Source organism: Lepus europaeus, chromosome 13, assembly GCF_033115175.1.
Source record: "Lepus europaeus isolate LE1 chromosome 13, mLepTim1.pri, whole genome shotgun sequence".
NCBI lineage: Eukaryota > Metazoa > Chordata > Mammalia > Lagomorpha > Leporidae > Lepus > Lepus europaeus.
The window spans coordinates 7250542-7276153 of NC_084839.1; the positions used below are offsets into that span (position 1 = coordinate 7250542).

Sequence of the window (25612 nt, forward strand, 5' to 3'; positions counted from 1 at the left end):
AAGGAGCCACGTGGTAAATATTTCAGCCCTTGCAGGGCAAGAGACAAAACCAAGGCTAATGTACAGGTGTTTTTATGAGAGAGAAAATAGATGTACACACACGTTTTACAAATGAGATGCAGTGTGTGATCCCTGCCACGCGGGGGGAAGAGTGGAGTTCTTTAGTGGGGCTCAGAGTCGGCTTTCCCCGGCACCCCGTCCATCACTGCGGCAGTTGGAAATGTCCACCCGTGGAAACCCTCAGCCTGCAGCTGACAAGGACAGGCTGGCCTCGGCCTGCGCACCATCGCTTGCCCGCCCGAGCCAGGCTGTCTCCTCCATCAGACAGGGGACTCGCGCCCTCCGTCCAGCCTGTCGTCCAGCCTGTCGTCACAGTCTCCATGGCAGCCGGGAGGCACCCGTAGGCTTCCACGGGGACCATCGGAGACAGACTGGCTCCATCCCTGAGCAGAGGGAGGTGTCATGGGCGCCCTGGAGGGCGAGGATGTGGTCTCCTGGCTGATCCTGGCTATCGGGCAGCCCTGGGCATGCAGAGGGAAGGAGGTGGGAGGGGCCGCGGGCCCTCGCAGGTGGCAGGGCACGAGCGATGGACTGTCGAAGGGTTTTCTCATTTTAATTCATTTTGATCATTTGTAGCTTGTGGCCACCGCGTTGGCCAGTGCAGATGTGAGCAGTGCAGAGTGGGCGGTTGTGCGGGGTCGGCCTGTGGCTGTTCTTCCCTCTCCCCCACCCACGCTGCTCCCTGTCCCCGAGACCCCTGCCCCAAACACACCACTGAATGCACCTGGCCCAGCCCGGCTCACCACCAGCCCCGTTCTGGTGGCCACGGCACGAAACAGCATAGACCTTCAGGGCTGCTTGGTGTGAAGACAAGAACAAGTGGCTGGGAATTCACCCGCTGGGCTCTCTGAAGATGCTTTTCGAGTGGTTGGAAACAGTGGTTTGTTTTCCTTAGAAATGCTTGGGGCTTCTCCCTGCGCTCTTGTGTGCATGATGAATTTACTCTGTGAAATCTGTTTTACAAACGAAAGGTCAGCGTCCGTCTGGCTCCCCACGATTAATGAGCTTGGCCAGACTTGAGCTATTGTGCGGCCCCCGCTGTGTCTATGTTGCTACGCACAGTTCTGCTGGAGTAAGCGGGGGCAGGGGATAGGTGAGCGCCTGCTGTGTTAGAAATCCCAGCCCAACTGGCAGGCACCTCTGGTTTCTGGAGACACCCACAATGCGCTTTCTGCTCTCAGAGACAATGGGCCCAGCGCTTTTCCAAGCCCTCATTCTGACTCGTCTTGGCCAAGTGTAATCTTGGTTGTAAATGTGCACCACAAATGGAGGTGCGTTTAGGGAACAGGAATGCTTTTCCATAGCCACACAGGTTAAGTGCAGACACCTCTGCTGCCCATCCTTAAGAAGCAGGGACTGTGTACCCGCTGGTTCCCTAAGTTTCCCGTTAGGAAGGAAGGCAGAAGGTTGCCATGGCTTCATACTTTACTAGACCTTTGAGCAGGGAGGGAGAAGGCAGGGGCGTGTCCCCCATGCTTCAGGGCAGGAAGTTTGTCTCAGTGCAACTCTGTTGCAGTGTCAGCCTGCTGTCTTGAGTGATGGAGCCAAACTCCTGGGACTAGAGCTCTGTGGTCTCTGTGATATCATCCGTGTGATGTCAGAGGCGAGCAGGTACAACCCAGATGAGAGAGGTAATAAATCTCCCAGGCTGACTTTTCCGGAACCCTGCTGCCCCGCGTTGAGCCCTGACTCCCTCCAGGCCCCAGCAGGTTCCCTCATCTTCGGTGTTAGCCGCTCCACGAATTCACTTCCTGCCTGCCTGGTGGGTTCAGGTCAGTTCCTGCCCGCCTGGTGGGTTTGTCTCGCTGTGGCCAGAGTCACCTTCCAGGACAGCTCTGGGGTCAGTTGGAACGCCGTGGCCAGCATCTGAGCCCCTGCTGTCTCCCAGCCTCCCGGGAATTCCCAGTGCTGCTTGGGGCCGGCAGGCTGCCTGGTAGGCACTGGGGTTAGCGTGGAGAGACAGTGCCTGACCTTGAACCAGAGCCCTGAAGAGTCAAAAGCAGTGAAACTCCTTCTATTAGTGTCGTACATAACTGTATGTGTGCAAAGCATCCGTTGTGGCACTTAGCACTCGTGGCCGGTAGCTGTGGGAGGGGGCCCTGCGGATCCAGAGGCAGAGCTGGACGGGTGGGAACGGCAGCACCTGTGCCAAGTCCGGCCCTTGCGGCTCCGGCTGTGGCAGGTCTGTGTTCCGTGTAGGGACCGTCTGGCTAGATCGCAGACCCCGTGGAGGTGCGGGCGTTGTCCTGTCTGCTCAGCCCTGCGCGATGCCTGGCTCAGGACTGGGGCTCCCTGAGTTCTGTCTGATGAGGCTGCAACAAGGCCGGGCACCGCAGGGAGGCCAAGGGGAGCCTGTGGCCCTTCCAGAAGGGGAAAGTGTCTGGGATGGCTTTCAGGATGGAGAGACCTCAGGACTGCTCTGCAGCGTGGGACCAGTAGAAGCTGAGGGAGGAGAGGGTCGCAGGTGCTGGGGAGAAAGAACAGGCAGCAGGTGGCAGGCAGTAGGGTGGGGACCCAGGTCCATGGCGGGGGGCGGAGGCCAAGAGGTGACTGGGGAAGTGGGCGGGGTTGGACCACAGTGGGTTTTGGAGCTTGCCGAAGGTTGAGTGGTGACGCTGCGGTGCCAGGGCTGGGAGCACCCCTCCGGCCTCGGCGGTGTCTGTCTCTCTGTGTGTTACGCACTCTGCCCCCGGAAGTGTTGGATGAGAAGGGGCCAGGCGTCCCCGGCTGTCTGGGGAGGGTTAGAACGAGGAGTGGCTTCGGTCGTCTGGGTGAGGTCAGACGCCGTGCCACCCACGTGCAGACTGAGCCGGAGCAGGACTGGACGCTCACCGTGAGACGGGAGCTAAGACAACCGCCCTGATGGGCACGGGCACGGGTGTGTGGGACTTGTGTCCGTGTGAGAGCCGTGCACCCCACTTGCAGCTGTGTCGCCTGCGCGGGGTCCCAGCCCTGAGCACAGGCCCCATCTGCTCCCGGCCCGGGAGTCTGCGGCGCTGTGGCCGGACGCCATTCGCTGGCTGGTGGACCCAGGTGGACAAGTGATGAGACTTGGTGAGGCTTGGGTTCCGTGGTGATGTCCGTGGTGATTATTTGCCATTTCTGGCGCCTCTTTTTGCCCCAAAGGAAGGGTAGGAGCATTTTAGTGAGGACCACCCGGGGATGGGCGGGTCGACTCCGCGCTGCACTGTGGCCGCTGCTGGTGCTTCTCTCTCTTCCTGCAGCATGGCAGGAGATGATGTTTTTTAAAAACAGACAATTTTAGTTTTCGGTTCACAGCAAGTCGGACAGAAAGTAGGATTCCCATATGCCCTCTGCAGACGATTTGGACAAATTTATATTATCACTAATTTTTTAAAAGATTTATTTATTTATTTGAAAGGCAGACTTAAGAGAGAGAGGAGAGAGATCTTCGTCTGCTGGTTCGCTCCCCACATGGCTGCAATGCCCAGGGCTGGGCCTGGAACGCCATCCAGGTCTCCCACAGGGGTGGCAGGGACCCAGGTACTTGGCCATTTTCCGCTGATTTCACAGGAGCATTAGCAGGGAGCTGGATCAGAAGTGGAGCAGGCAGGATGGAACCGGGATTCACATAGGATCCAGTGTCACAGGCAGTGTCTCAACCACTGCTCCACAGTGCCGGCCCCTATGACGGCACAGTTACAGTTTCCCTTTACCGCTGTCAAATGCCCAGTGCCTTGTGACCGTTGGTCCGTTTAAGGTGGTCGGCGCTGCTGCGTGTGTTTCTAGTGTCCACTAGCAGCCGTCGCTGGGTTGGCCGTAGGAGCTGGGACACTGTGCCACTCTGAGAGGGGGTTCTGGAAGCGCAGGTCTGCAGCCCGTGGGTCTGGGTGCGGTGCTGTGTGTCATGGGGTGGCCGCCGTGGTGTTTTACCATCAGGGCTCACGGTAACTGCTGCTGTCCAGTGTCTGTGAGGCGGCAACTGGGCGTGGTGCACGGCAACTGGGCGTGGTGCACGTGCCTGCTGGTTGTCACGTGCCTGCTGTCACCAGTGCGCTTTGCCTCCAGCACTCCTCGCCCTTGGTGTTGGCGAGCAATGGGACCTGTGTGTTTGTGAGGGCGGCGCCATCACGACGTCTCCAGGCTTGTCTGGTCCTCAGCGAATACCGTGGAGCGCCAGCTCTGCACCAGGCACGCACGCGGTGCCAGGTGCGGTGTCAGCATTGCCCGGGTTTCCGTGATTCCGACAGAGGACCCCAGCGTGGGTGCTTTGGAAAGAAGAGGTTTTGCTGAGCTGAAGGTCCAAGCTCGGGCAGCCCCATCCGTCCAACCTCTGGGGAGGACCCAACTAAGCTGCATCCCATGGGGAGCCCGGCAGCCGGGGCAAGGGAGGGGTCCCCTGAGGACGAGTTCATCCCTTCTGAGTGCATCCTCCCCCCCCCAGTGATCTGCCCAACCCCCTCCAGGCCTCACCTCTCCAAGGTCCCCACACCCAGCTCACCCCATGGGGGTCCGGGTTTCTAGCATAGGAACCTCTGTGGGAGCAGAGCAGGGCTCTGCAGGCACTGGCTAAATGTGTCTGCTTCATCCGTCAGCCTTGCAGGTGGGTGTGTGACTGCTGGGTTGCGGGAGGATGGGGGCTGTGCCGGGGGAAGGTGTCCGCTTAGGCGGATTGCACCGTGCCTTCGTAGTTGTAGGGTCTCTCCAGGGCGCCAGAGGGGACTGCCTTTGGGGACCTGCTGGTCCCAGTGCTCACCGGAGGGAGGGCACCCTGTGTGTCACCACCTCACCGAGCCTGCTCTCCCCAGGGGAGGGGCACGGACATGGGGGAGGCCTTGCTGGTGCCCAGGACGGATGAGGCTGTGGGGAGGAGCTGCTTCGCCACCCCTGCCAACCACCCTGCTGTTCAGGGCTGGGTCAGAGCCAGTGAGAGCTGCACCGTGCCCAGGCCTGGTCCCCAGGGCCTTCTACAACCCAGTGCCCAGGCCTGGTCCCTGGGGCCTTTCATGGCCCAGCAGGGCCTGGCAGAGTGGCTCTCACGGGACCGCTCCCTGGTGGCGGTGGCCTGAGGACAAGGCCAGCTTTTTAATGAGTGTGCTCTTTATATTTTAGGCTCTGGACGTGGACCGGATGGTTCTGTACAAGATGAAGAAGTCTGTGAAAGCAATAAACATCTCTGGGCTGGGTGAGTACGCGCCCTTCCCTGGGGGTTCTGTGTGCAGGGCCCTGAGGCCGTGACGGCGACCCCTACGGGCCAGGGAGCCAGACCCCAGCCCTGGGGCTGAGCCGGGAGGCCTTGGCACCCTCTTTCCACCCCTGTGTCGCACGCCCTGTTCTCCCATGCCCGGCTTGTCCTGCTGGTGCTGAGGACGCCGGCCGACTCCCGCTCCTCCCTGTTCTCTCGCCTCTACATCTCACCTTTCCCAGTTTGGGAAGGAAATGAATGAAGTGCACGTGAGCGTAGTCGGCTGAGTCGGTGCAGAGTGTAGCCTAGACCTGAAGCAGGCTCACAGGGCCTCGCTGTGGCATTTGGCTTCAAGATGTCTGGCTGCCTGTGCGTGGCAGGTGTGCCCCCGCCCTGGCCCTGTGGGTGGGAGAGGATTCTTGCAAGTCATTCAGTGGCTGCGTGAGGGCCTCGGACAGCTGGGGAAAACAGAAGCTGCAAAGCTAAGTTTACTTTGGTGCAGAAAAACGTGCTGAAGTCCACACCTAGTGTTTGCATAGCTGTGCGCTGTAAAGGCGTTGGGTACCCAGAAACAAGAAAGCCGCAGGGCGGGGGGGCGTCGTGAGCAGCCCCCGAGGGGCTGAAAGGGGGCTGGCGGACGGCAGAGCAGGAGGCTGCGGCTCCCGGGAGAGCCTCCCTGGAAGTGGTGGGCCCCTCCACATCTAGCCCTGTCTCCCTCTCCCCCCGATGGTGGAGGTGGTGATGGGAGCAGGACAGGGGATGCCTTAGGCGGTTTGTGGAACAGTCTGGAAGTTCATGGGCACGGGCGTGCAGGCTGCCACCCTGCGGGTTCCAACGCTGTTAAGGCGGAGCCTTCCCCCATGACCGAGAGCAGATTCAGCAAAAGCGAGATGTTCAGCGGCTGTGCCCTGCAGGCTACGAAACGCCGCAGACTCCGTGAGAAGTACGGGCCGGGCCTAGATGCTGGTAACTGTCCATCCCCCCAGAATTGATCTCAAGGTTCACCTCCAGTTCCTCCCCTGAATTCCAGGAGGGAGGCTGACGAGGATGCTAAAATGTGTACGAACGGGTCCTCGGCCGTAGTCGTTCCCTGGAGAAAATGATGGGGAGAGAGTTTCCCGTCTTCTGTGCTTCCTGTGTTCCTTGTGCTTCTGAGATGTAACGCTGATCTGGACAGCAAGCCTTCCCCTTATCCTGATGGGACCTGGGGGTCAGAGGAAGACGCCTGTGGAAGCAGAGCTCGGCCCCGCCTGTCTCCCCCGGGGTGCGGCTGTGCCTGCTCCAGGAGTCAAGAACTCACTGAGGAGTGCACGCTCGGCTGTGTTGGCGAATAGCGATGCTTACCGAGTTCACTTGGGCTCTAGGAGGGGTGTTACATGTGCCGTAGAAAAAGGCTTGTTATTATCCGGTCGGAAATAATCCGCTTCTTGCGCACACGTTGGCTGTGTGACCGCTGCTGTCAGAGCAGGGGCCTGTGTGCCTCCACAGCCAGCTCCGTGCCCAGCGGTGCAGCCGGGGGAGGCGCTGTCGGGCCGGCCTGAGAGAGACAGCACGTGCCTCATTGCTGCACCTGCCCCAGAGCAATGTCCTCACACACAAACCCAGCGCCGTTAAACCCGAGGGTGCTTTCCTGTGGCCACATTGAAGGTGACGCTGGAGAGTTCCACGCCAGAGCCTGGGAGAGATGGGGAAGGGCCCAGGGCTTTCACGTGGTAGGGAAGTGGGCATTCAGAGCATACAGGGGAGCAGAGTGTTCCTACAGCAGAACCAGCAGGGGCCGCCGTTGGGATGTCGTGGGTTAAGCCTCCGCCTGTGATGGCAGCATCCTGTGTGTGTGTCGACTCAAGACCCAGCTGCTCCAGTTCCGATCCAGCTCTCTGCTGTGGCCTGGGAAAGCAGTAGAAGATGGCCCAAGTCCTTGGGCCCCTGCACCACATGGGAGACCCGGATGAAGCTCTTGGCTCCTGGCTTTGGATTGGCATGGTCCCAGCTGTTGGGGAGTGAACCAGTGGATGGAAGATCTATCTCTCCCTCTCTGTCTCTGTAACTCTGCCATTCAAATAAATAAAAATCAAATCTTCAAAAACAAACAGAAAAGAACCAGCCAGAGATGGCGTGTGCACGTGGTTTGAGAGGAGACGGTCTTGACCTCGGATTCGTTTGCCTGCCCCACGGCTGCTGCTCCCCTGCTCGCCCACCCCAGGCCCAGGCCCCAGACTGCGGGCGGAGCAGGGGATGAGTCGTGTGTGCTCTTTGTTGGAACACCTTGCTGCGTCCTGCGTCTTCTCCCTCCACGCCCGCTTGGCCGTGGACTCCAGGGACCCAGGAGGCTGCCAGCTGTGCTCAGCCACAGGTCAGGGATTTTCATGCAGGTTTTGGGCCCCCAGCCTGTGTCCTCTCCGAGGTACCCTGCGCCCAGCTGGCCGGGCCTTCCCCTGACCTTGGAGGGGGTCTCCTGTGTTCGTCCTCTTTTCTCCATTGGTGGTCCCGTGCCAGGCTTGAGTTAGGATACGGTCATGGCCAGGGCACTGATCCTGGAAGTCTTTATTTCCGAACACAGGTCGTGTGCTCCAGAAATGTCACCAGAGCAGAGTCCGGGCCTGCCCCAGGGTGTGGCCGGTGTCGCGGCTCAACAGGCTAATCCTCCGCCTTGCGGTGCTGGCACACCGGGTTCTAGTCCCGGTCAGGGCGCTGGATTCTATCCTGGTTGCCCCTCTTCCAGGCCAGCTCTCTATTGTGGCCAGGGAGTGCAGTGGAGGATGGCCCAAGTCCTTGGGCCCTGCACCCCATGGGAGACCAGGACAAGCACCTGGCTCCTGGCTTCAGATCAGCGCAGTGCACCAGCCACAGCGCGCCGGCCGCAGCAGCCATTGGGGGGTGAACCAATGGAAAAGGAAGACCTTTCTCTCTGTCTCTCTCTTTCACTGTCCACTCTGCCTGTCAAGAAAAAAAAAAAAAAGGAAAAGAAAAGCAGTGTGTATTTATTTTAAACTCTCACTAAAAATCTAAAATTTCCCAAGCTCTGTCCCAGCCCTGAAGGTGGTCTTCCCCCCTGAGTTGGGCGGTGGAAGTTACCATTTTTCACCCGTGTTTGACGTCTCTGGCCGGGAACTCCATCTCTCTCTCAAAGGAAGCGACAAGGTGTCCACGTTCACTTCTCCAGGGACCTCTGCAGGGTGTGGTGGAGGCTTCTGGCCGAGTGATGTCTCTGCACTCGGTCTGAACGTGCTAGACAAGCCGTCACATCCTCGAAATGAGAGGGACAAAGCAAAAATGCTGATTTCCGCTCAAAGCATTACCAGCTTCCGCCTAAAATGGGAATTCACGACTGTGTCAGTTTCCTTAGCGTTTGCAATGCTAATTAGCAAACAGCACCAAAGTACGCTGCAGATTGACACAGAGGGCTGTTCCTTTTTTCCTTTATTAAGATTTATTTATTTGAAAGGCAGAGTCACGGACAGAGGGAGAGACACACCCAGAGAGACTTTCCATCTGCTGGTTCACTCCCCAAATGGCTGCAATGGCTGGGACTGGGCCAGGCCAAAGCCAGGAGCCAGGAGCTTCATCCAGGTCTCCCACGTGGGTGCAGAGACCCAAGCACTTGGGCCATCTTCTGCTGCTTTCCCAGGTGCATTGGCAGGGAGCTGGAATGGAAGTGAAACAGCTGGGACTCAAACCAGTGCTCAAATAGGATGCTGGCAAGGTAGGCAGTGGCTCAGCTCCCCGTGCCAATGCTGGCCGACAGAACCGTTTCTGTTGTACATATTATATGGTTAGAACAGGGCAGTTCAAGAGAAGTGTGTGTAATAGTTTAAGAAGTGATGACTTGGGGCAGGCATTGTGGTGCAGCCCCATAGCCCGTACCAGAGGGTCTGGGCTTGAGTCCTGGCCTGCAGTCAGTCCAGCTCCCTGGAGACAAGTGATGGCTGTGGTACTCGGACCCCTGCCACCCCGTGGGAGACCCAGATGGCGTTCTGGGTTCCTTGCTCTGGTCTGGTCCGGCCCTGGCAGTTGCAGGCATTTGGGGATGAATGAGCAGATGGAGTCCATATCTATCTGTCGAACTCTGTGTCTCTCTTTATGTTTTCCCATTCAAATAAGTAAATATAAATAAATAGATTAAAAAAAAAAAAGAAAGTCTTACCATGCGTTAGGAAGGTACTATTTCTGGTAAGATTTCCTACTGGGAAAATAACTGAATGATGGTTGGGTGGTGGGGTGGTTAAGATACCGCTTGGGATGCCTACATCCTGTATCAGTGCCTGGGTTCAGTGCTGGCTGCACTTCCGGTTCCACCTTCCTGCTGACGGAGACCCTGGGAGGCAGCAGGTGAGGGTTCAGCTTGGGTCCCTGCCACTCACATAGGAGACCTTTATTGAGCTCCTGGCTTCTGGCTTCTTCCTGACCCCACCCCATCTGCTACAGGCATTTGGGGAGTGAACCAGCTGATGGGAGACCTCTGGTTTGTCTGCTGTCTGTCTCTCACTTTCAAAGAAAAGGAACTCAATCGTAAAGATCCTTGGTGTTTGACCAGCGAATGGGGAGGCTGGTACCCTGCTGCCCTGCTGTGGCCTTGGAAACTGGCAGCAGGGCTTCCGGAAAGCAGGCTGGCCGTGTGCATCCCTACAAATGCGAATCTATGTGGAAAGACACCCGTGCACAAAGGTGCGCATTGTGCAGTTGCATCGCTTTTGTCATAGCGAGAACCCGAAGCCTGCACTGGCTAAATCCGGATCTGGCGACTTGCCGGAGGTACGGTCGCCTAGCAACACGAGGAACAGCGCCCGCGATGGAGTCTCCTGTGAGAGAGAGGAGCCCAAGATGATAACACGGTGGTAGGAAAACGGAGCGTCTGTGTAAACTTGGCGGACGTGTAATGATTACAAGGTTCTGACGCTTGTGGAGTACTGGATGTGGGCCGAGCTCTGTGCTAAATAAATGCATGAACCGGATCCTCTCGGCCGTGCTGTGAGCTAGGAGCGTCCTGGCAAAGGAGGTCATTGCAGCACAGGGAAAGGGTTGGCCCAGGTGAGCTCACAGCAGTGAGAAGACCTGAGACTGTAACCCAGGCATGGCTCCCAGGCCCCGCTCGGACCTCTGCACACACGGGCAGGTGCGCAGGGACGTACGTTGTGGGTGTGTCCTAGACGTCACTTCCTGAGCTGCTGCCATCCTTCTGAGTGATCCCTGGGGCAGAGGGGTTGGCAGAGCCCAGGCTTGGCGTGAGCCAGCACATGTGTGCCCGGGGAGGTCACACGGGACCCCAGTGATGTCCGCGGTGCTGACAGAAAAGGCCAGCTGCCAGCCTTGTGCAGCGGGTTAAGCCACCCCCAGTGACACCGGCGCCCCATCTGAGCGCCGGGTCCAGTCCTGTCCAGCTCCCTGCTGTGCCCCTGGGAAAGCAACAGCAGTCCCTGGGCCCCTGCACCCACCTGGGAGACCCAGCTGAGGCTTCTGGCTTTGGCCTGGCCCAGCCCCAGCCATTGTGAAAGATCTCTGTCTCTCCCTCTTTCTCTCTTTCAAATAAATATGTTTTTTAAGATTTTTTATAACATTTATTTATTTATTTGAAAGTCAGAGTTACAGAGAGAGATCTCCCATCTATCTGCCGATTCACCCCCCAGGTGGCTGCAACAGCCAGGGCTGGGCCAGGCCAGAGCCAGGAGCCAGGACTCTCATCCAGGTCTTCCACGTGGGTGCAGGGCCCCCTCTGCAGTGAGCAGTGTGTGGACCACGGATGGTCTGGGACGCAGGAGGTTTAGCGTGACTCAGCCTCTGGGTTGTGCCACTGATTCTGCAGGAAATTCAGACTTGGAGGTTTCCACGTGTTTCGGCTCCATGGATTTGTGGAACGGTGCCTGTCCTGGGGTCGGCCTCTGAAACCTTCCTCTGATTCCTATTGGTGTCTGTGGTCAGCAAACAAGGAAGAGCCAGAGGTAGCCCAGCCGGTACGCGTTTTACTGACGCACATCGCCCTCGAGTCAGCTCCTCGTCTCACCGACCCCAAAACGTGGACCAACCTGCATGGCAGCCTCGTTTCTTGCCTGTAGAACCCTGAGGAGCCGTGGCCGAGGCGGGAGCGTGTTTCTGTTTGAGCACAGTGGCACCGGCCGTTTGCAGGCTTTGGAGGCCCTGGGCCTCTCCAGGGCTGCTTGTCCCTCAGCACGGGGCCCCAGGAACCCATCACCTGCAGGAACCGCGTTCTCTCCGCGGGGCCGAAGGGGCGTGACGGCTTCTGCTGTCCCTGTGCCAGAGCTGTGCCCTTCAGGCGGGAGGGGGACGAAAGGCTGAGGGCAGCCGCAGGGCCAGCACAGCCTCCGCCCCCATTAGTGGGCGTCCACTCGGTAGGACCTGAAGCTCGTGAGAGCTGCGGTCACTGGGACACAGGTTCCCCCGGACGCCCGGGGAGCCCCGGAGAGCCCTGCTGGTGTTGTAAGCCGGAGCTGATGGGGTCCTGGAGCAGCCTGGGAGAGGCCGCGGCGGGGAGCTCGGCTGTAGTCGCGGCCTCCTCCGAGCGGCCTTTCCTGTTGGCAGCCGCCGGGAATCGCGGTGCTGTCCGCCCACGGTGCTGTTTCCTGCAGGGCTGCGTCTGCGCCCCTGTGGCCTGGGCTGCGGTGAGCAGCTGTGCCTGTTCCTCTTTGTCTCCCTGCGCTGTGTGTTGGCTGCTTCCGAGCTTTGTAACTCCTTGACCCCTCCAAACTCATCTTTCTTTTTATTTATTTATATGAGAGGTAGAGTTGCAGATAGAGAGAGGGAGAGACAGAGAGAAGCCTTTGACCTGCTGGTTCACTCCCCCAGATGGCTAGCTGAGCTGATCCGAAGCCAGGAGCCAGGAGCTAGGAGCTTCTTCCAGGTCTCCCACGCAAGTGCAGCGTCCCAAGGACTTGGACCATCTTCTACTGCTTTCCCAGGCCACAGCAGGGAGCTGGATTGGAAGAGGAGCAGCCGGGACACGAACTAGGCAGAGGCTGAGCCCACTACACCACAGCACCAGCCCCAACTTATCTTTATTAAGTGCAGCTCTTTAAAAAAAAAAAAAAAGATTTATTTTTTATTTATTTGAAAGACAGAGTTACAGAGAGAGGCAGAGAGAGAGAGAGGTCTTCCATCCACTGGTTCACTCCCCAGATGGCTGCAACGGCCAGAGCTGTGGCAATCCAAAGCCAGGAGCCAGGAGCTTCTTCCAGGTCTCCCACGCAGGTGCAGGGGCCCAAGGACCTGGGCCATCTTCCACTGCTTTCCCAGGCCATAGCAGAGAGCTGGATCGGAAGAGGAGCAGCTGGGACTTGAACCGGCGCCCCTCCCAAATCCCGTGACCCAGGCTGCAGTCCATCACTGCCTGGCCCTTTCCTGACCCTGCAGCCCATGCTCTGCTGCCTCTCCCAAGGTCAAGGACACCAAGCTCCGTGGGTCCCCCCAGGGAGTGTCTGTTTCTAGTCTTGCTGTCTTTGCACCCGATTGCTGGATTTCCATCTTTGTCTTCCTGGGAGCTGGTTCCAGGAATGCAGGGCTTGGTTTTATGAAACGTATACGTTTCTCAGGAATTGCTGTGTGATAGGCTTTCTTCTTTGCAAGATTTGTTTATTTGAAAAGAAGGCTGAGTTAGAGAGAGAGAGAGAGAGAAACAGAGAGATCTTCCATCCACTGGTTCACTCCCTGAGCTCACAATGGCTGAGGGTGGCTGGGGGCCAAAGCCGGGAACTCTGGCCCCAATGTGGGTGGCAGGAACCCAGTGCTGCCCCCCCGGGGGTGCACATTAGCAGGAGGCTGGAGCTGGGAACGGGGACCGGGTGTGGATCCCAGGCGCCTCGACAGAGCACGCAGGAGTCTCGCCCAGCGTTTTAACTGCCAGGCCAAGCGTCCACCCCTGGAGTTGAGTCCGGCCCAAGAAGTTGGGGACAGTGGAGGAAGGGACAGGTTCTGAGGTTGGAGAGGGACCAGGAGCTCCAAGGGCACGTATGCAGGAAGCGCGTTCCCCAGAGCCCCCCCACCCAGGTCGGGGCTCCACGTGCTCAGCTCCTCACATCAGAGTTTGGTGGAGAGAGATGGATGCCGTATCCTCCATGGGCACAGGCAGAGGGAGCGGAAATAACCCAGTCATTGTAACTGACGCCTGCTAAAAAATGAATGCTTTGTGTTGTCTTCTCCTCCAGATGATAGAAGCTGGGTTTAGGAGATTCAGAAAAGCTTGAGGGCTGAGTGTGGGCCTGGCCGCATCTCTCTGGGCCCCAGCCAGGTGAGCAGGGGGCCGCGGCCCGCCCCGACTGTGCACACGGGCACCCAGCCCCCACTCTGCACACGGCACCCTGCCCTGACACGCCCGCCGTGTGCGCCCTCGTCTGTGCAGACCCTGTGATGCCGCTGGGGGTGCACACGTCCCGTATCCGAGTGCCTGGGTTTGTTCGAGTCCCGGCTCCCGCTCTGGCCTCCACCTGACCCGGTCCCGGCTGTGGCTCTTGTGGGGGTTCGGGGAGCAACTCAACAGATGGGCGATTTCTATTTCCCTGCTTTTCAAGTAGATAAAATGAATAATTTCCTAAAGAGAGAGGATAAGTGGTGACAGGACTCGGCCTGGTGTGCGGGGCGTGGTGCATTGAGTGCCTGACCTTTTTACCCCGCTGTTGGCATTTTGATGTCTTTTCCTTTCAGCCTCTCTCTCTGCTCTGTACTTGTCACAAAATGAAGACTGAACACCCAGTTTCGTGTTTTTTTTTTTTTTTTTTTTTTTGGACAGGCAGAGTGGACAGTGAGAGACAGAGAGACAAAGGTCCTCTCTTTTGCCATTGGTTCACCCTCCAGTGGCCGCTGCAGCCGGCGCATCACGCTGATCCGAAGCCAGGAGCCAGGTGCTTCTCCTGGTCTTCCATGCGGGTGCAGGGCCCAAGCACTTGGGCCGTCCTCCACTGCCTTCCCGGGCCATAGCAGAGAGCTGGCCTGGAAGAGGGGCAACTGGGATAGAATCCAGCGCCCCAACCGGTACCAGAACCCGGTGTGCTGGCACCGCAAGGCAGAGGATTAGCCCGTTAAGCCACGGTGCCGGCCCAGTTTCGTGTTTTTAGCTTGTCCTCGCATTACTCCTGCATCACAATTTAAAAAGCCAACATAATACTCCATTTTATAGATACAGATTGTTATTTAACCCTTTCTCTCTCTCTCTTTCTTTCTTTCTTTCTTTCTGACAGGCAGTTAGACAGTGAGAGAGAGAGACAGAGAGAAAGGTCTTCCTTCCGTTGGTTCACCCCTCAAAAGGCCACCACGGCCAGTGCTGCACCTATCTGAAGCCAGGAGCCAGGTGCTTCCTCCTGGTCTCCCATGCGGGTGCAGGGCCCAAGCACTTGGGCCATCCTCCACTGCACTCCCGGGCCACAGCAGAGAGCTGGACTGGAAGCGGGGCAACCAGGACAGAATCCAGTGCCCCAACCGGGACTAGAACCCAGGGTGCTGGCACTGCAGACGGAGGATTAGCCTAGTGAGCCGTGGCGCCAGCTGTTATTTAACCATTTCTACATGCTTGGGGCTTGATATATTTTTAAAAACTTCTTGTAAGTTGTATTTATTTTATTTGAAAGAGAGAGTGACACAAAGAGAGAGAGACAGAGTTGGTCCATCTGCTGGTTCACTCCCCCAAGTGCTCGCAACAGCCAGGGCTAGGCTAGGCCAAAGCAAGGAGCCAGAAATTGCATTCCGGTTTCCCACATGGGTGGCAGGAACCCGAGCCCTTGGGCCATCAGCTGGTGCCTCCAGGGGCATCGGCAGGGAGCTGAGTGGGAAGCAGACATGGGCCCAGGTCCCAGGCACCCGGCAGGGTGAGACGTCCTCCGCAGCTGCTCCCCCACTGCTCCCCAGTGCCGCTGCTCTTTGGGTTTCACTTCGTGAATGTGCGCCCCCGATGACCTTGACCCTGGAAGTGGGATTCCCAGATGGCAGAGATGTTTTTATGGGGGTGGCGTAGTGGGGGAAGCTGCCGCCTGTGACGTGGATGCCAGTTCCTGTCCTGGCTGCTCCACCTCCTGTCCAGCTCCCTGCTAGTGGCCTGGGAAAGCAGCAAAAGATGACCCAAATGTGTGGTCCCCTGCACCCACATGGGAGACCTGGAGAAGCCCCTGGCTCCTGGCTTCAGCCTGGCCCAGCCCCAGCTGTTGTGGCCATCTGGGGAGTGAACCAGCAGAAAGTTCAATCTCAATCTGTCTCTCTCTTTTTAACTCTGACTTTTCAATTAAATAAATAAGTCATTAAAAAAAGAAAGTTTTTAAGACTGGCGGTACATGCTGCCAAATGGTGAACAACAAGATTGTCTCAGCCGTCTATCCGGATGACTCTGGAAATAAAGTTCTGAAAACAGTTGGGTCTCACGGGATGCCCGTAGGGTAAAAATGGAGATAATCTTTGGAAGTTGCTCTCCCAGGAGGTCGAGTGTCCCGGGTCGGATCTGAGGCCAGGTGCGTGTAGGGCCGACAGCTTGAGGGGACGTGGTCTCCTTCACGCTGAGTTGTGTGGAACGTCCCCGTGTTGAGTCAGGTGCATCTCTGAGCATCTCTCGAAGCCGTGGCCAGGGCCTCCATCCTGCTCTCCTAAAGACTCTCTTGGCCAAGCTGACTCTGAAACATGTGGCATCAGCAGATGGTTCCTCCCCAGCCTGACCACCGAGTGGCCTCCATGGCCTGGAGCAGGGGTTGGAGGGTCATGAGGCCAGAACCAGGCTGGGGCACGCACACACCCTTTGTCACTGGCTGTGGGGTTTGGGTTGATGTGTGTCGGACTGGAAGGTTGCAATACCCCCTTCAGCCTAGTGTGGCGCTGTGATGCGTAAATGCAGGAACAGTTCCAGCTCTGCTACTGGCCAGCTGGATGACCTTGTGGTGACCTTGGGCACCTGGCCGCCCTCCCTGGACTGTGGCTTCCGTGTCTGTGAGGAGAAGATTCTGGGCTTGGTCCCATCCAGCGGGCTTCGGACGAGAGGACGCAGTGGCCGGTGTGGAAGGCCCATAATGGTTTTTCTCTGCCCTTGAGCCTGTGGACCCCCCCGGCGTCTGCCTGGGTGGACACCTGCCTGTTCCTGTTGCTTCTCTGGCAAGGCCACCTGGCCCTGGAACCACGGTCAATGTCCCCTTCTTGGTGCCTGAGTCTTCAGCGCCCAGCCTGTCACCTGGCACCTTGCAGGTGATCGACACCTGGGTCCACGCATCCTTCCCTGGCATCCGTGCCAGCTCCCGTGAGCGGGCGTGTCCTGGGGGCCCACGCCAGCATCCCAGCAGCCCCTGAGGCTGGGCCGGAGTCGACTGGTAGAAGAGGCGGGAGGCGAGTTGTGTGGGTGGCCTGATTCCTGCCCCGCTGTGGCCGCCCTGACCATCAGAGTGGTCTGCCCACTGACCAGTGAGGAGGAGCGGAGCAGCTGCCTCTCGTCATTTCTGGATCCAAAGAGCCAGTTTTGCCAGAGCCGTCTACACAGTGTCTTCTCTTTGATATCCATTTTATTTAAAAGAAAAAAATTAAAATTCATTTGAAAGGCAAAATGACACACAGAGAGATGTTCCATCCACTGATTTGCTCCCCAAATGGCCTTAACCACTGGGGCTGGGGTAGGCCCGAAGCCTGGTGCCAGGCGTTCCCTCCAGGTCTCCCACGTGGGTGGCAGGGGCTCAGTCACTTGGGCCATCCTCCACTGCTGTCCCAGGCACGTTAGCAGGGACTGGATTGGAAGTGAGACAGCCAGGACCTGAACCAGCGCCCACATGGGGGGCTGGTGCTGTGAGTGGTTGCCTAACCTGCACCTGCGCTACACTGGCTCCTTAGCTGTCAGCTTCTAGAATCTCAGAATCAAGTAGACAAGAAGTGTGCAGCAAGACCCAGTCCTTGCCTCTCAGCTCAGAACACGCGCGTGTTATGGCTCTGTGGTTGGTTTTTCTGTCTGGGCCGCTCAGTTCACCTTTGGGTCTTGTGCGTGAGGCTGGGAGTGGGACTGCTGGCTTAGAGTGGGGGAGAAATGGCCAAAAGGCCGCAATGGCTGGAGCTGGGCCAATCCAAAGCCAGGAGCTTCTTCTGCGTCTCCCACGCAGGTGCAGCATCCCAGGGACTCGGGCCATCCTCCACTGCTTTCCCAGGCACATTAGCAGGGAGCTGGACTGGAAGTGGAGCAGCCGGGACTTGACCCAGTGCCCTATGTGATGCTGGTGCTGCAGGCGGATGCTTAACCTACTACGCCACAGCGCTGGCCCCAAGGGTCAGAGACTTACATCTGGATCGTTAATAAGCACCAGAGTTCAAACTGTGTTTGAACAAGAGAGGAGAGACAGTGAGCTCCTTTCAGATGAACAGCTGTCATCGTTCTGTGACTAAAAGCTGATAGACCGGTTCGGGATGGTTCCAGCCACTTTATTCCCAAGCTGTTTATTTTAGGCTCTTATTTCAAGGTTGCCTTTGGCCAAAGGAAAACAAGGACGCTCAAGCACTTTGTGGCAGGAGCGTCTCTAACTTTGGGCCCCGCGGAGCAGTTGGTTGTCCTGTGTGCCTGGAGGGTTTGCTTGGCCCACGGGGCCCCTGCACCAGGTGCCTAGGAGGAAGCAGAGACCATGCGAGCGGTTTTGCAGGAAGCTTTGCTTGCGTTTGCAGGGTGAGGAGAACCCCAGCGGGGCCGGCCTGAAGCGGTCCCCACCGAGCTGAGCTGGGATGGGTTGAGCATCAGCGCGCACAGTGGCCCAAAGGACTTCAAGCAGAGCCCACGAGATGCTGGCGGTGCTGTGGGGCTGCCGATGTGCCTGAGGCTGCTGGGCGCCTGACCTGGGAGATGTGGAAGGGGGGGAAGTTTAAGAGTGGAGTGGAAAACCTGACCTGCACCAGGTGCTCTGTTGAGGAGACAGAAGCGGGGATTCCGGAGTTCTCTCTGTTTCTGGCTGTGGGGATGTGGGGCTCTGGTCACTGGTGGACCCACCATGGACGGAGGGCACCGAGTGGACCCCACTCCCCTCTGCCTGTGTGAGCTGGGACTGACAGGTGCCCGCTCTGACCCCACGTCACTCAGTAGAACACCAGGGTGGTGATACCCGCCTCCAGCTGCTGGCTGGCTGAACTGGGCCAAAGACTTAGAAGCCGCCTAATGGGCAGTTTGGTCTGCATGGACCACGCCCCTTCTGCTGGGTGCTCAGTGCAGCCTTGAGGCCCTGAAGGCACCAGGAGGCGTCCGGCAGGCTCCTCAACTTGCCTCTGGTGGGCTTCTGTGTTCACATCGCCAACAACACAGCGACTCCCGTCAGCGTCACCAGCAAGCCCACAGCCCATAGGGGAGGAGGCGGGGGGGTGTGGCTGGCCTTCCTCTGCGCCCCGCCCAGCAGCAGGCTGTCAGTTCTGGCCAGACAGACGGACCGACGTTCGCCTGTGGCCATGGGCTCCTTCCTGAAACCACGCTGGGCCGCCTGTGTCTCCACCACAGTCCAGAGAGAGCACAAAAGTAGCAAGTGGTTTGGAAGGACCTGCCCTGCGGCAGACCGCGTGTGCTCGCGTACTAAATAGGTCGAGCAGGAGGAAGTAGGGATCTAGTGTGAAATGGAATTGGGGAGCATCTAGGGCTGGAGTACGTTTGCTCTGGGTCAGCTGATCTGTGGTTAGAGAGGACTCGACCGTGGGACCCACAGGGTCTCGGCCCCAGCTCGGCCACGGTGTGGCTGCTTCCCGGGATGTGTCGCTTCTCCTCCTGCCAGCACCACGTCTTATGAAACACGGAAAAAATATCGCGATGTCTGGGCTATAGAAAAATGGCCCACGCTAGTGCGTATGTGCCAGGTGTCCTCTGTTGATTGACTGGTTGATTGATTTTGAGATTTACTTATGTATTTGAATGACAGGGTAGCAAACAGAAGGAGAGAGAGAGCTTCCATTCACTGGTTTGCTCCCTAAATGGCCACAGCAGCCGGGGCTGGGCCAGGCCAAAGCCAGGAGCCAGGAGCCCGGAGCCCCATCCCGGTCTCCCAGAGGGTGGCAGGGGCCAGAGCACTCGGGCCGTCTTCTGCTGCTCTCCCAGGCGCATTAGCAGGGAGCTGGATCGGAAGCAGAGCAGCTGGGATTTGAACCGGCAGTGTGACGTGGGATGTTGGAGTGACAGGTGCCAGCTTTGCCTGCTGTGGTGCAATGCTGGTCTGCTTCGTTGATGCTTTTTTTTTTTTTTAAAAAAAGATTTTATTTATTTATTTGAAAGGTAGAGTTACAGAGAGAGAGAGAGAGAGAGAGAGAGAGAGGTCCTATATCCCCTGGTTCATTCTCCAGATGGCTATAACGGCTGGAGCTGCACCGATCTAAAACCAGGAGCCAGGATCTTCCGGGTCTCCCACAGAAGGGGCCCAAGGACTTGGGCCATCTTCCATTGCTTTCCCAGTCTATTGCATAGAGTGGGATCAGAAGTGGAGCAGCCGGGACTCAAACTGGTGCCCATGTGGGATGCTGGCACTGCAGGCGGCAGCTTTACCTGCTACACCACAGCACTGGCCCCTCCGTTGATTCTTACCCTGAGCTCGTAAATGGCTCACAGCAGCTCTGTACCCTTTGTGTCGCTGGTGCAGTAGCCCAGACACAGTCACTGTGGCTTCCCCAGCCACACAGGTGCACACGGCAGGTGCAGGACTGGAATCCACGCCTTCTGAGAGCTCCCTCCGCCATTGCACCTGTGCCTCAAGAGTTCTCTGTGTGCGTGTGCACACGTTTATTTGGCTGACTGTGGTCTCAGGAACACTTTGAATGTATCTGGAGCTCTCTGCTCCTGTGAACGGTGACATTAATTTTCCTTTGTGCTGGCTGCATCTACACCAGACTCCTCTAAGACACCAGTGGCCACTGCATGTCGGCTTCCCTAGCTGATAGCTGTGCGGGATTTCGTGGTTGCAGGCTGGCCTGTGGGGCCCAGCGCAGGCCCTGGCATTGGTGACTGCTTATTTCCCCGAGGAAGGGGTGGGGGTGGGGGACAGCAGGGCTCTTGGGTGCCAGTGAGGAAGCCACAGCACTGGGGCCATCCTGTCATTCAGGTCCATGTGCACCCTGCGTGTCTGCCTGCCCCGTCGTGTCTGCAAAGTGCTCGTTAGGTTTCTGGTTCAAACAATGATGGTGTAGGAAGCAGGAGTTTGTGCAGATGGAAGTTGTGTTGGTTTCCTGTGGACGTGAATGAGTTACCAGATGCTTCTGTCCCTACCCTAACTCCGATTCCTGTTTGAGTCAGGCCCCAGCTCCTGTAGTCTGATGAAGATCCCTGTGTCATTTTGATACTGGATAGGAATTGGGGACCTCTGAGCTGGAGGCCCAGGGCCCACATTTCCACTCTTTAAGGCACTGAGGCTGGCGAAGGTGATGGTGCCGGGGGATGACGGATTTGCCTTTCCCGTTCGTCCCATGTGTTTATTGTCTTCAGCGTGCGTGAGGCTGGGTCCATCTCGGCGCCTCTCCTCCAAGTGCTTCCAGCGCACAGACTACCCTTTAACCTGCCAGTTTCCATAAACAGACTCAGTGCCCGGACAGGGGGGTGTAAAGCTAGATACCCAGGGTCTGGGGCAGTCACTGTAGGCTGCCTGCAGGGTGGGTGAGCGTTTGAAGTCAGTGGGAGCCCAGGTGGAGAGGGTCATCCTGAGCAGGGGTGTGGATGCGCGGGGCTGGCCTTTGTTGCCCCAGCCTGGGCTCCAAAGACCCCTACCGCTCCCCTGCCTGCAGGGTTGTGGCTTCCCATGGGAGGCTGAGCTCCAGCTGGGGAGGAGCAGGCCGGCTCTTGTGGAGCGTTCCAAGAGAGCTGACTGGTGGCCAGGGAGGGGCCCGAGGAGGGGTGGAAAGGTCGGGGTGCCCTTGGCGGTCTCCTCTGATGGGTTTCGGGCCCCTCCCTCCCGCTCTGCACGCTTGTGCTCCTGCAGCACCCGCTACGGCACGGCAGGCTGCTGGCGGCAAGCAGAGTCCCGGGGCAGCTTTGGCTCTCCCGCGCCCGCTGCCGTTCTGGCCGGAGGGCGGGCGCGGGCGGCGTGCTCGTGGCTAACGCTCACCGCATGGCCATTGCAGCGCACGTGGAGAGCGAGGAGCAGTACACCCAGGCGCTGGAGAAGTTCGGAGGCAACTGTGTGTGCAGAGACGACCCGGATCTGGGCAGCGCCTTCCTCAAGTTCTCCGTGTTCACCAAGGAGCTGACGGCGCTTTTCAAGAACCTGGTGAGTGGGCGTGGGCGCTGGAGCTGGGCCGCTGGGCCGTGGTTACGGTTTGTTGGGTGCACTGGGAGTTTGCTCCGTGGCTCAGGGACCTGAAGGAATTGCGTTTTCTGTACACATTGGGTCAGTTTGGGGTAACGTTGAGAACGGTGAGTGCTGCTCCCCAGGACTTTCCAGAGCGCCGTGGGGCAGAAGGGCTGAGTTCATTCATCTTCCCAAGGGCCTCCAGCCCCCATGTGCGGTGGCTTCGAGTCTTTGTTTCTGGTAATTATAGCAGGCATTCAGACTTCTAACAATATTTAATAAATACGGTTCAGACATGTCGCACACAGCAAGATACCCTGTAATCAAAGCACAGACATTACCATAGCATTTCAACGTCTTTTATGCTCCCAGACACAGAGCCCAGAAAAAGCAGGGCTGGGAGGGAGGGCGGGGGTGAGCAGCGGGCGCGGAGGGGGTCTGCGTGCGTGTGCGCGTCGGGCGTGCTCCGTGAGGTTGCGCGTAGTGAGTCTGGTGCTTGGCGGCTCCGTGCTGTCCTGGCTGTGGGAACAGAATTCTGATGGAGCGGGCGGCCTGAGGGGGCTGCGTGTGGCCAGGCTGCATGTGGCCTGCCCTCATGTGTGACCTGCCCGCCTGTAACCTGCCCACGTGTGGCCTGCCCGTGTGTGACCTGTGACCTGCCCACGTGTGGCCTGCCCACGTGTGGCCTGCCTGTATGTGGTGTGTGACCTGTGGCCTGCCCGTGTGTGGCTTGCCCGTGTGTGGCGTGTGACCTATGACCTGCCCACATGTGACCTATAACCTGCTTGCATATGGCCTGCCCATATGGTGGCCCAGCATCTCTTTCTTTCTTTTTTAAGATTTTATTTACTTATTGAGAGGTCGAGTTACAGACAGTGAGAGACAGAGAGAGAGAGAGGTCTTCCATCCGCTGGTTCACTCCCCAAACGGCTGTAACAGCTGGAGCTGGGCCAGACCGAAGCCAGGAGCTTCTTCCAGGTCTCCCATGTGGGTGCAGGGGCCCAAGCACTTGGGCCATCTTCTGCTGCTTTCCCAGGCGCATTAGCAGGGAGCTGGATCAGAAGAGGAGCAGCCGGGACAGAAGCTGGCGCCCACATGGGAGGCTGGCGCCGCAGGTGGAGGCTTAGCCCACTGCGCCCCAGCGCTGGCCCCAGGATCTCTTTGTTGTCTCCTCCCCAGCTCTCCTCAAGGTCACAGAAGCCGTGGGTGAGGGCTCAGGGCCGCTGTGTGTAGGGCGCCGTCAGCAGTGACTTTTCCCTGTCTGCTCTCAGCGAGCTCAGGGTGAGGGAAACACTGCTCGTGAGCCTTGGCTGGTGGCGACGGTGGGTCTGCAGGGAGGCCTCTGCAGACAGAAACGGGGACTCCCAGGGACGAGCTAGCCCCGGGGAGGGCGAGGCCGAGATCATCCCAGCTCTGGCCCCCTCCCCGTCTGAAAAAGCTGCCGCTGTGCTTAGCGTTGGTCCTGGGAGGAATCTGAAGTCTCCCCTGGGGCTTGGCTGGAGGTCACCACCCTGGGACACCGTCCCAAACAGGGCCGAGGCTGCGTGCGGCACAGCCACGCTCTCACCCCACCCCATGCTGGCAGACACGCACCGGGGGCCTCACTATTGAGTCAGAAAGCAGGGGAGCATTTAAAAACAAACTACTGAGTCTGAGGGGCCGGTGTTGGGGTGCGGCATGTGACGCAGCTGCTTGCAACACTGGCGTCCATCAGAGCGCCTGTTTGAGTCCCGGCTGCTCTGCTTCCCATCCCACTCCCTGCTAACGCACCTGGGAAGCAGCAGAAGATGGCCCGAGTCTTTGAGCCCCTGCCATCCATGTGAGAGACAGGGATGGAGCTCCTGGCCGGCTGTTCTAGCCTTGCAGACAGGCAGATAGGTAAGGTGGATAGACCTCAGAAAGGCTGTTGGGACTGCAGGCTCCCAGGGTGTAGCTGTGGAAGCCGACAGGGCGTGGGGTCATCGTGTTGCCTGGTCTCACGGCCTTGCACACACACAGGGCAGCCACGGAGCTTCCAGGGCCCCCGTCTCCTTTGCCATCGAGAGGGAGGGACGAAGGCAGTGAAAGAGGAAGCTGGACAGTGCAGAAAGCAGTGAATGTTAGAGACCCTGCAAGGGACTTCTCCGAGAGGCGGGGGCTGGCGTGGAGCCTGCTGGAGGGGCAGGGGGACTGGCAGCGTAGGGAGTTTGATGATGAACATCCAGAGAGAAGAGGTGGAGCAGGAGCAGCCCCTCGGAGAGTGGCCCAGGAGACAAGAGACAGAAGTGCACAGTGGACAGAGTTGGATCCCAGTTCCGGCTCCTGACCCCAGCTCCCTGCTCATGCAGATCCTGGCATGCAGTGGGGATGGCTCGAGAGGCTGGGCCTCTGTGACCCACGCTGGAGACCTGGATTGAGTGCCCAGCAGTTTTCGTCAGCCCCAGCCAAGGGCCCAGGTGGGCATTTGGGAAGCGAACCAGTGGGTAGGAGCGTTTCTCTCTCTCGCTCAGTACTTTTTACAAAAAGTTGTAAATGATGGGCTATCATCAGTGCAACACTGCAAAGGACGATGTTTAAGGCTGAAGGTTCCCCGCCTGTAGACTGGGGGCCTCACCTGGCCGGCACAGCAGGGAAAAGGCCCACCCCACGGCAGCTCGGTGTGAAGTTGCAAGAGGCTTTAGACACTCCCAGAGGATTCAGAATCAGAATGGCATTGGACCTCAAAATCCTGGGGACAGTAGCTGGAACCCCACCCCAGCAGCTAGGTGGGAGAGGGGAGGGGAGGCATCTGTGACGCCCCCGAGGCTTTGCTGGCACGCGTCCTGTCTCTGAAACTCCTAAAGGATGCTTGTTAGCAAAATGAAGAGGAGGCTAAGAAAACCAGAACCTAGAAAGGACCAGGACCCAGCACAGGAAAACCAGACGTGAAAAGGCGGGGTGGGGTGGGGTGGGGGGATTCACAGCAGCCTGACCTCGCAGGAGTGAGGCCCAGGTGGAGGTGGGGCGCCAGGGCTCTGTGCCTCCACCCCTAGGCAGCGCCCCCTTGCTCAGCTGTAAAACATGACCTCGGACCTGGTTTCTGTCTACAGTGTAGCCATCTGATTGCTTTTACACAGTTTAGCTGCTTAGTCCTTGCGACAATCCTATGAGGTGGTTCAGGGTTATCTCCCCTTTAGAGATTAGATAGCAGAGGCCTGGATGGTTTAACGAGCTAATAGCTCCCTGGGCGGGCAGGCCCGGAGTCCCCAGTGGCTTTGGGTGTGTGCCTCCAGGCCTGCAGCTCCCAGGAGCCAGCCAGCCTGCGCTGATGGCCACGTGGGCAGACACGCAGCCACGTCAGAGCAGCCGCTCCCGCCGCCGTAAAACATTCTCTGCAGAAGCAGGGCAGGGCCTGGACGTGAGGACGGGCGCGTCACTTGTCAGCCTGCGGCTTTGCCACCCTCAATGCCTCAGAGGTCATTGCAGACCTGCAGGGAGGAAGGGCCGGCACCCGCAGTGTCGTACGCGCCTCCCCACCTATGCAGGGCGTAGGGTGCACGCAGTGCGCGGCCTGCCGGGGCCTTCAAGGCCTCTCGCCAACTGCTTGGGGGAGAAACGCTGAACACAAGTCAGGTGTTGTGGAAGTGCACTCTGGAGGGCCCCGGAGGCAGCCCGGGGCCTGGCTTTGTCCAGGAGCCGAGGCCGGGCCCATCACACAGGGCACCTGTAGGCATGAACCCTTCTGTGAATTAGATACCCGGCGCCGAGGGGATGTCCGGTGTTGCCATGGCAACAGCTCTGCGTGCAAGTGCGCTGCTTTTGCTCCCTGGAGCTGGGATCGTAGATCCGCTTCCTGGCAAAGGTCAGGGGAAGGGAAGTCTCTGATCTGAGCCTGAATTGGCACTCAGCAGGCTTTCCCAGGCTGGTGCCCATGTGGCCGCCGCACAGCCCCGGGTGGCTTCTGAGAAGCCGTGGCAGAATCAGCTGGCTATGTGGGAATTCTCCTTTTTTGGTCTTTCGTTTACCATTCTGGTTCCTATTTTTGGCCACATCTGTCCCAGCTCACGTTTCCAAAGCCCGGCTCGTGCTTTCCCCGGGCGTTTGAGGCACATTCCAGTTCCCTGTGGCCCAGGTGCCGTTCCCGCACCTGCAGGCTGAGAGACGGCTCCTAGCCCAGCGCCTCTGACGCCCGGGCGAGATCCTCGCCTTCAGACGTGAGGTCCGCGGAACAGCGGGAAAGGAAGCCAGCGCTGCAAATGAC

At 58.5% G+C, this 25612-nt stretch overlaps 1 protein-coding gene across 5 annotated transcripts in view; it reads left to right on the forward strand.

The window, feature by feature from the left end:
• The window catches only part of ASAP2 (ArfGAP with SH3 domain, ankyrin repeat and PH domain 2), a 171456-nt gene that overhangs the window by 53069 nt on the left and 92775 nt on the right, over window positions 1-25612 (forward strand). For all 5 annotated transcript variants that reach the window (XM_062208926.1, XM_062208928.1, XM_062208930.1 and 2 more), the window contains exons 2-3: window positions 5134-5206; window positions 21227-21372. In XM_062208926.1, the coding sequence (XP_062064910.1) occupies window positions 5134-5206; window positions 21227-21372 (219 nt within the window). The remainder of the gene's footprint in view (window positions 1-5133; window positions 5207-21226; window positions 21373-25612) is intronic.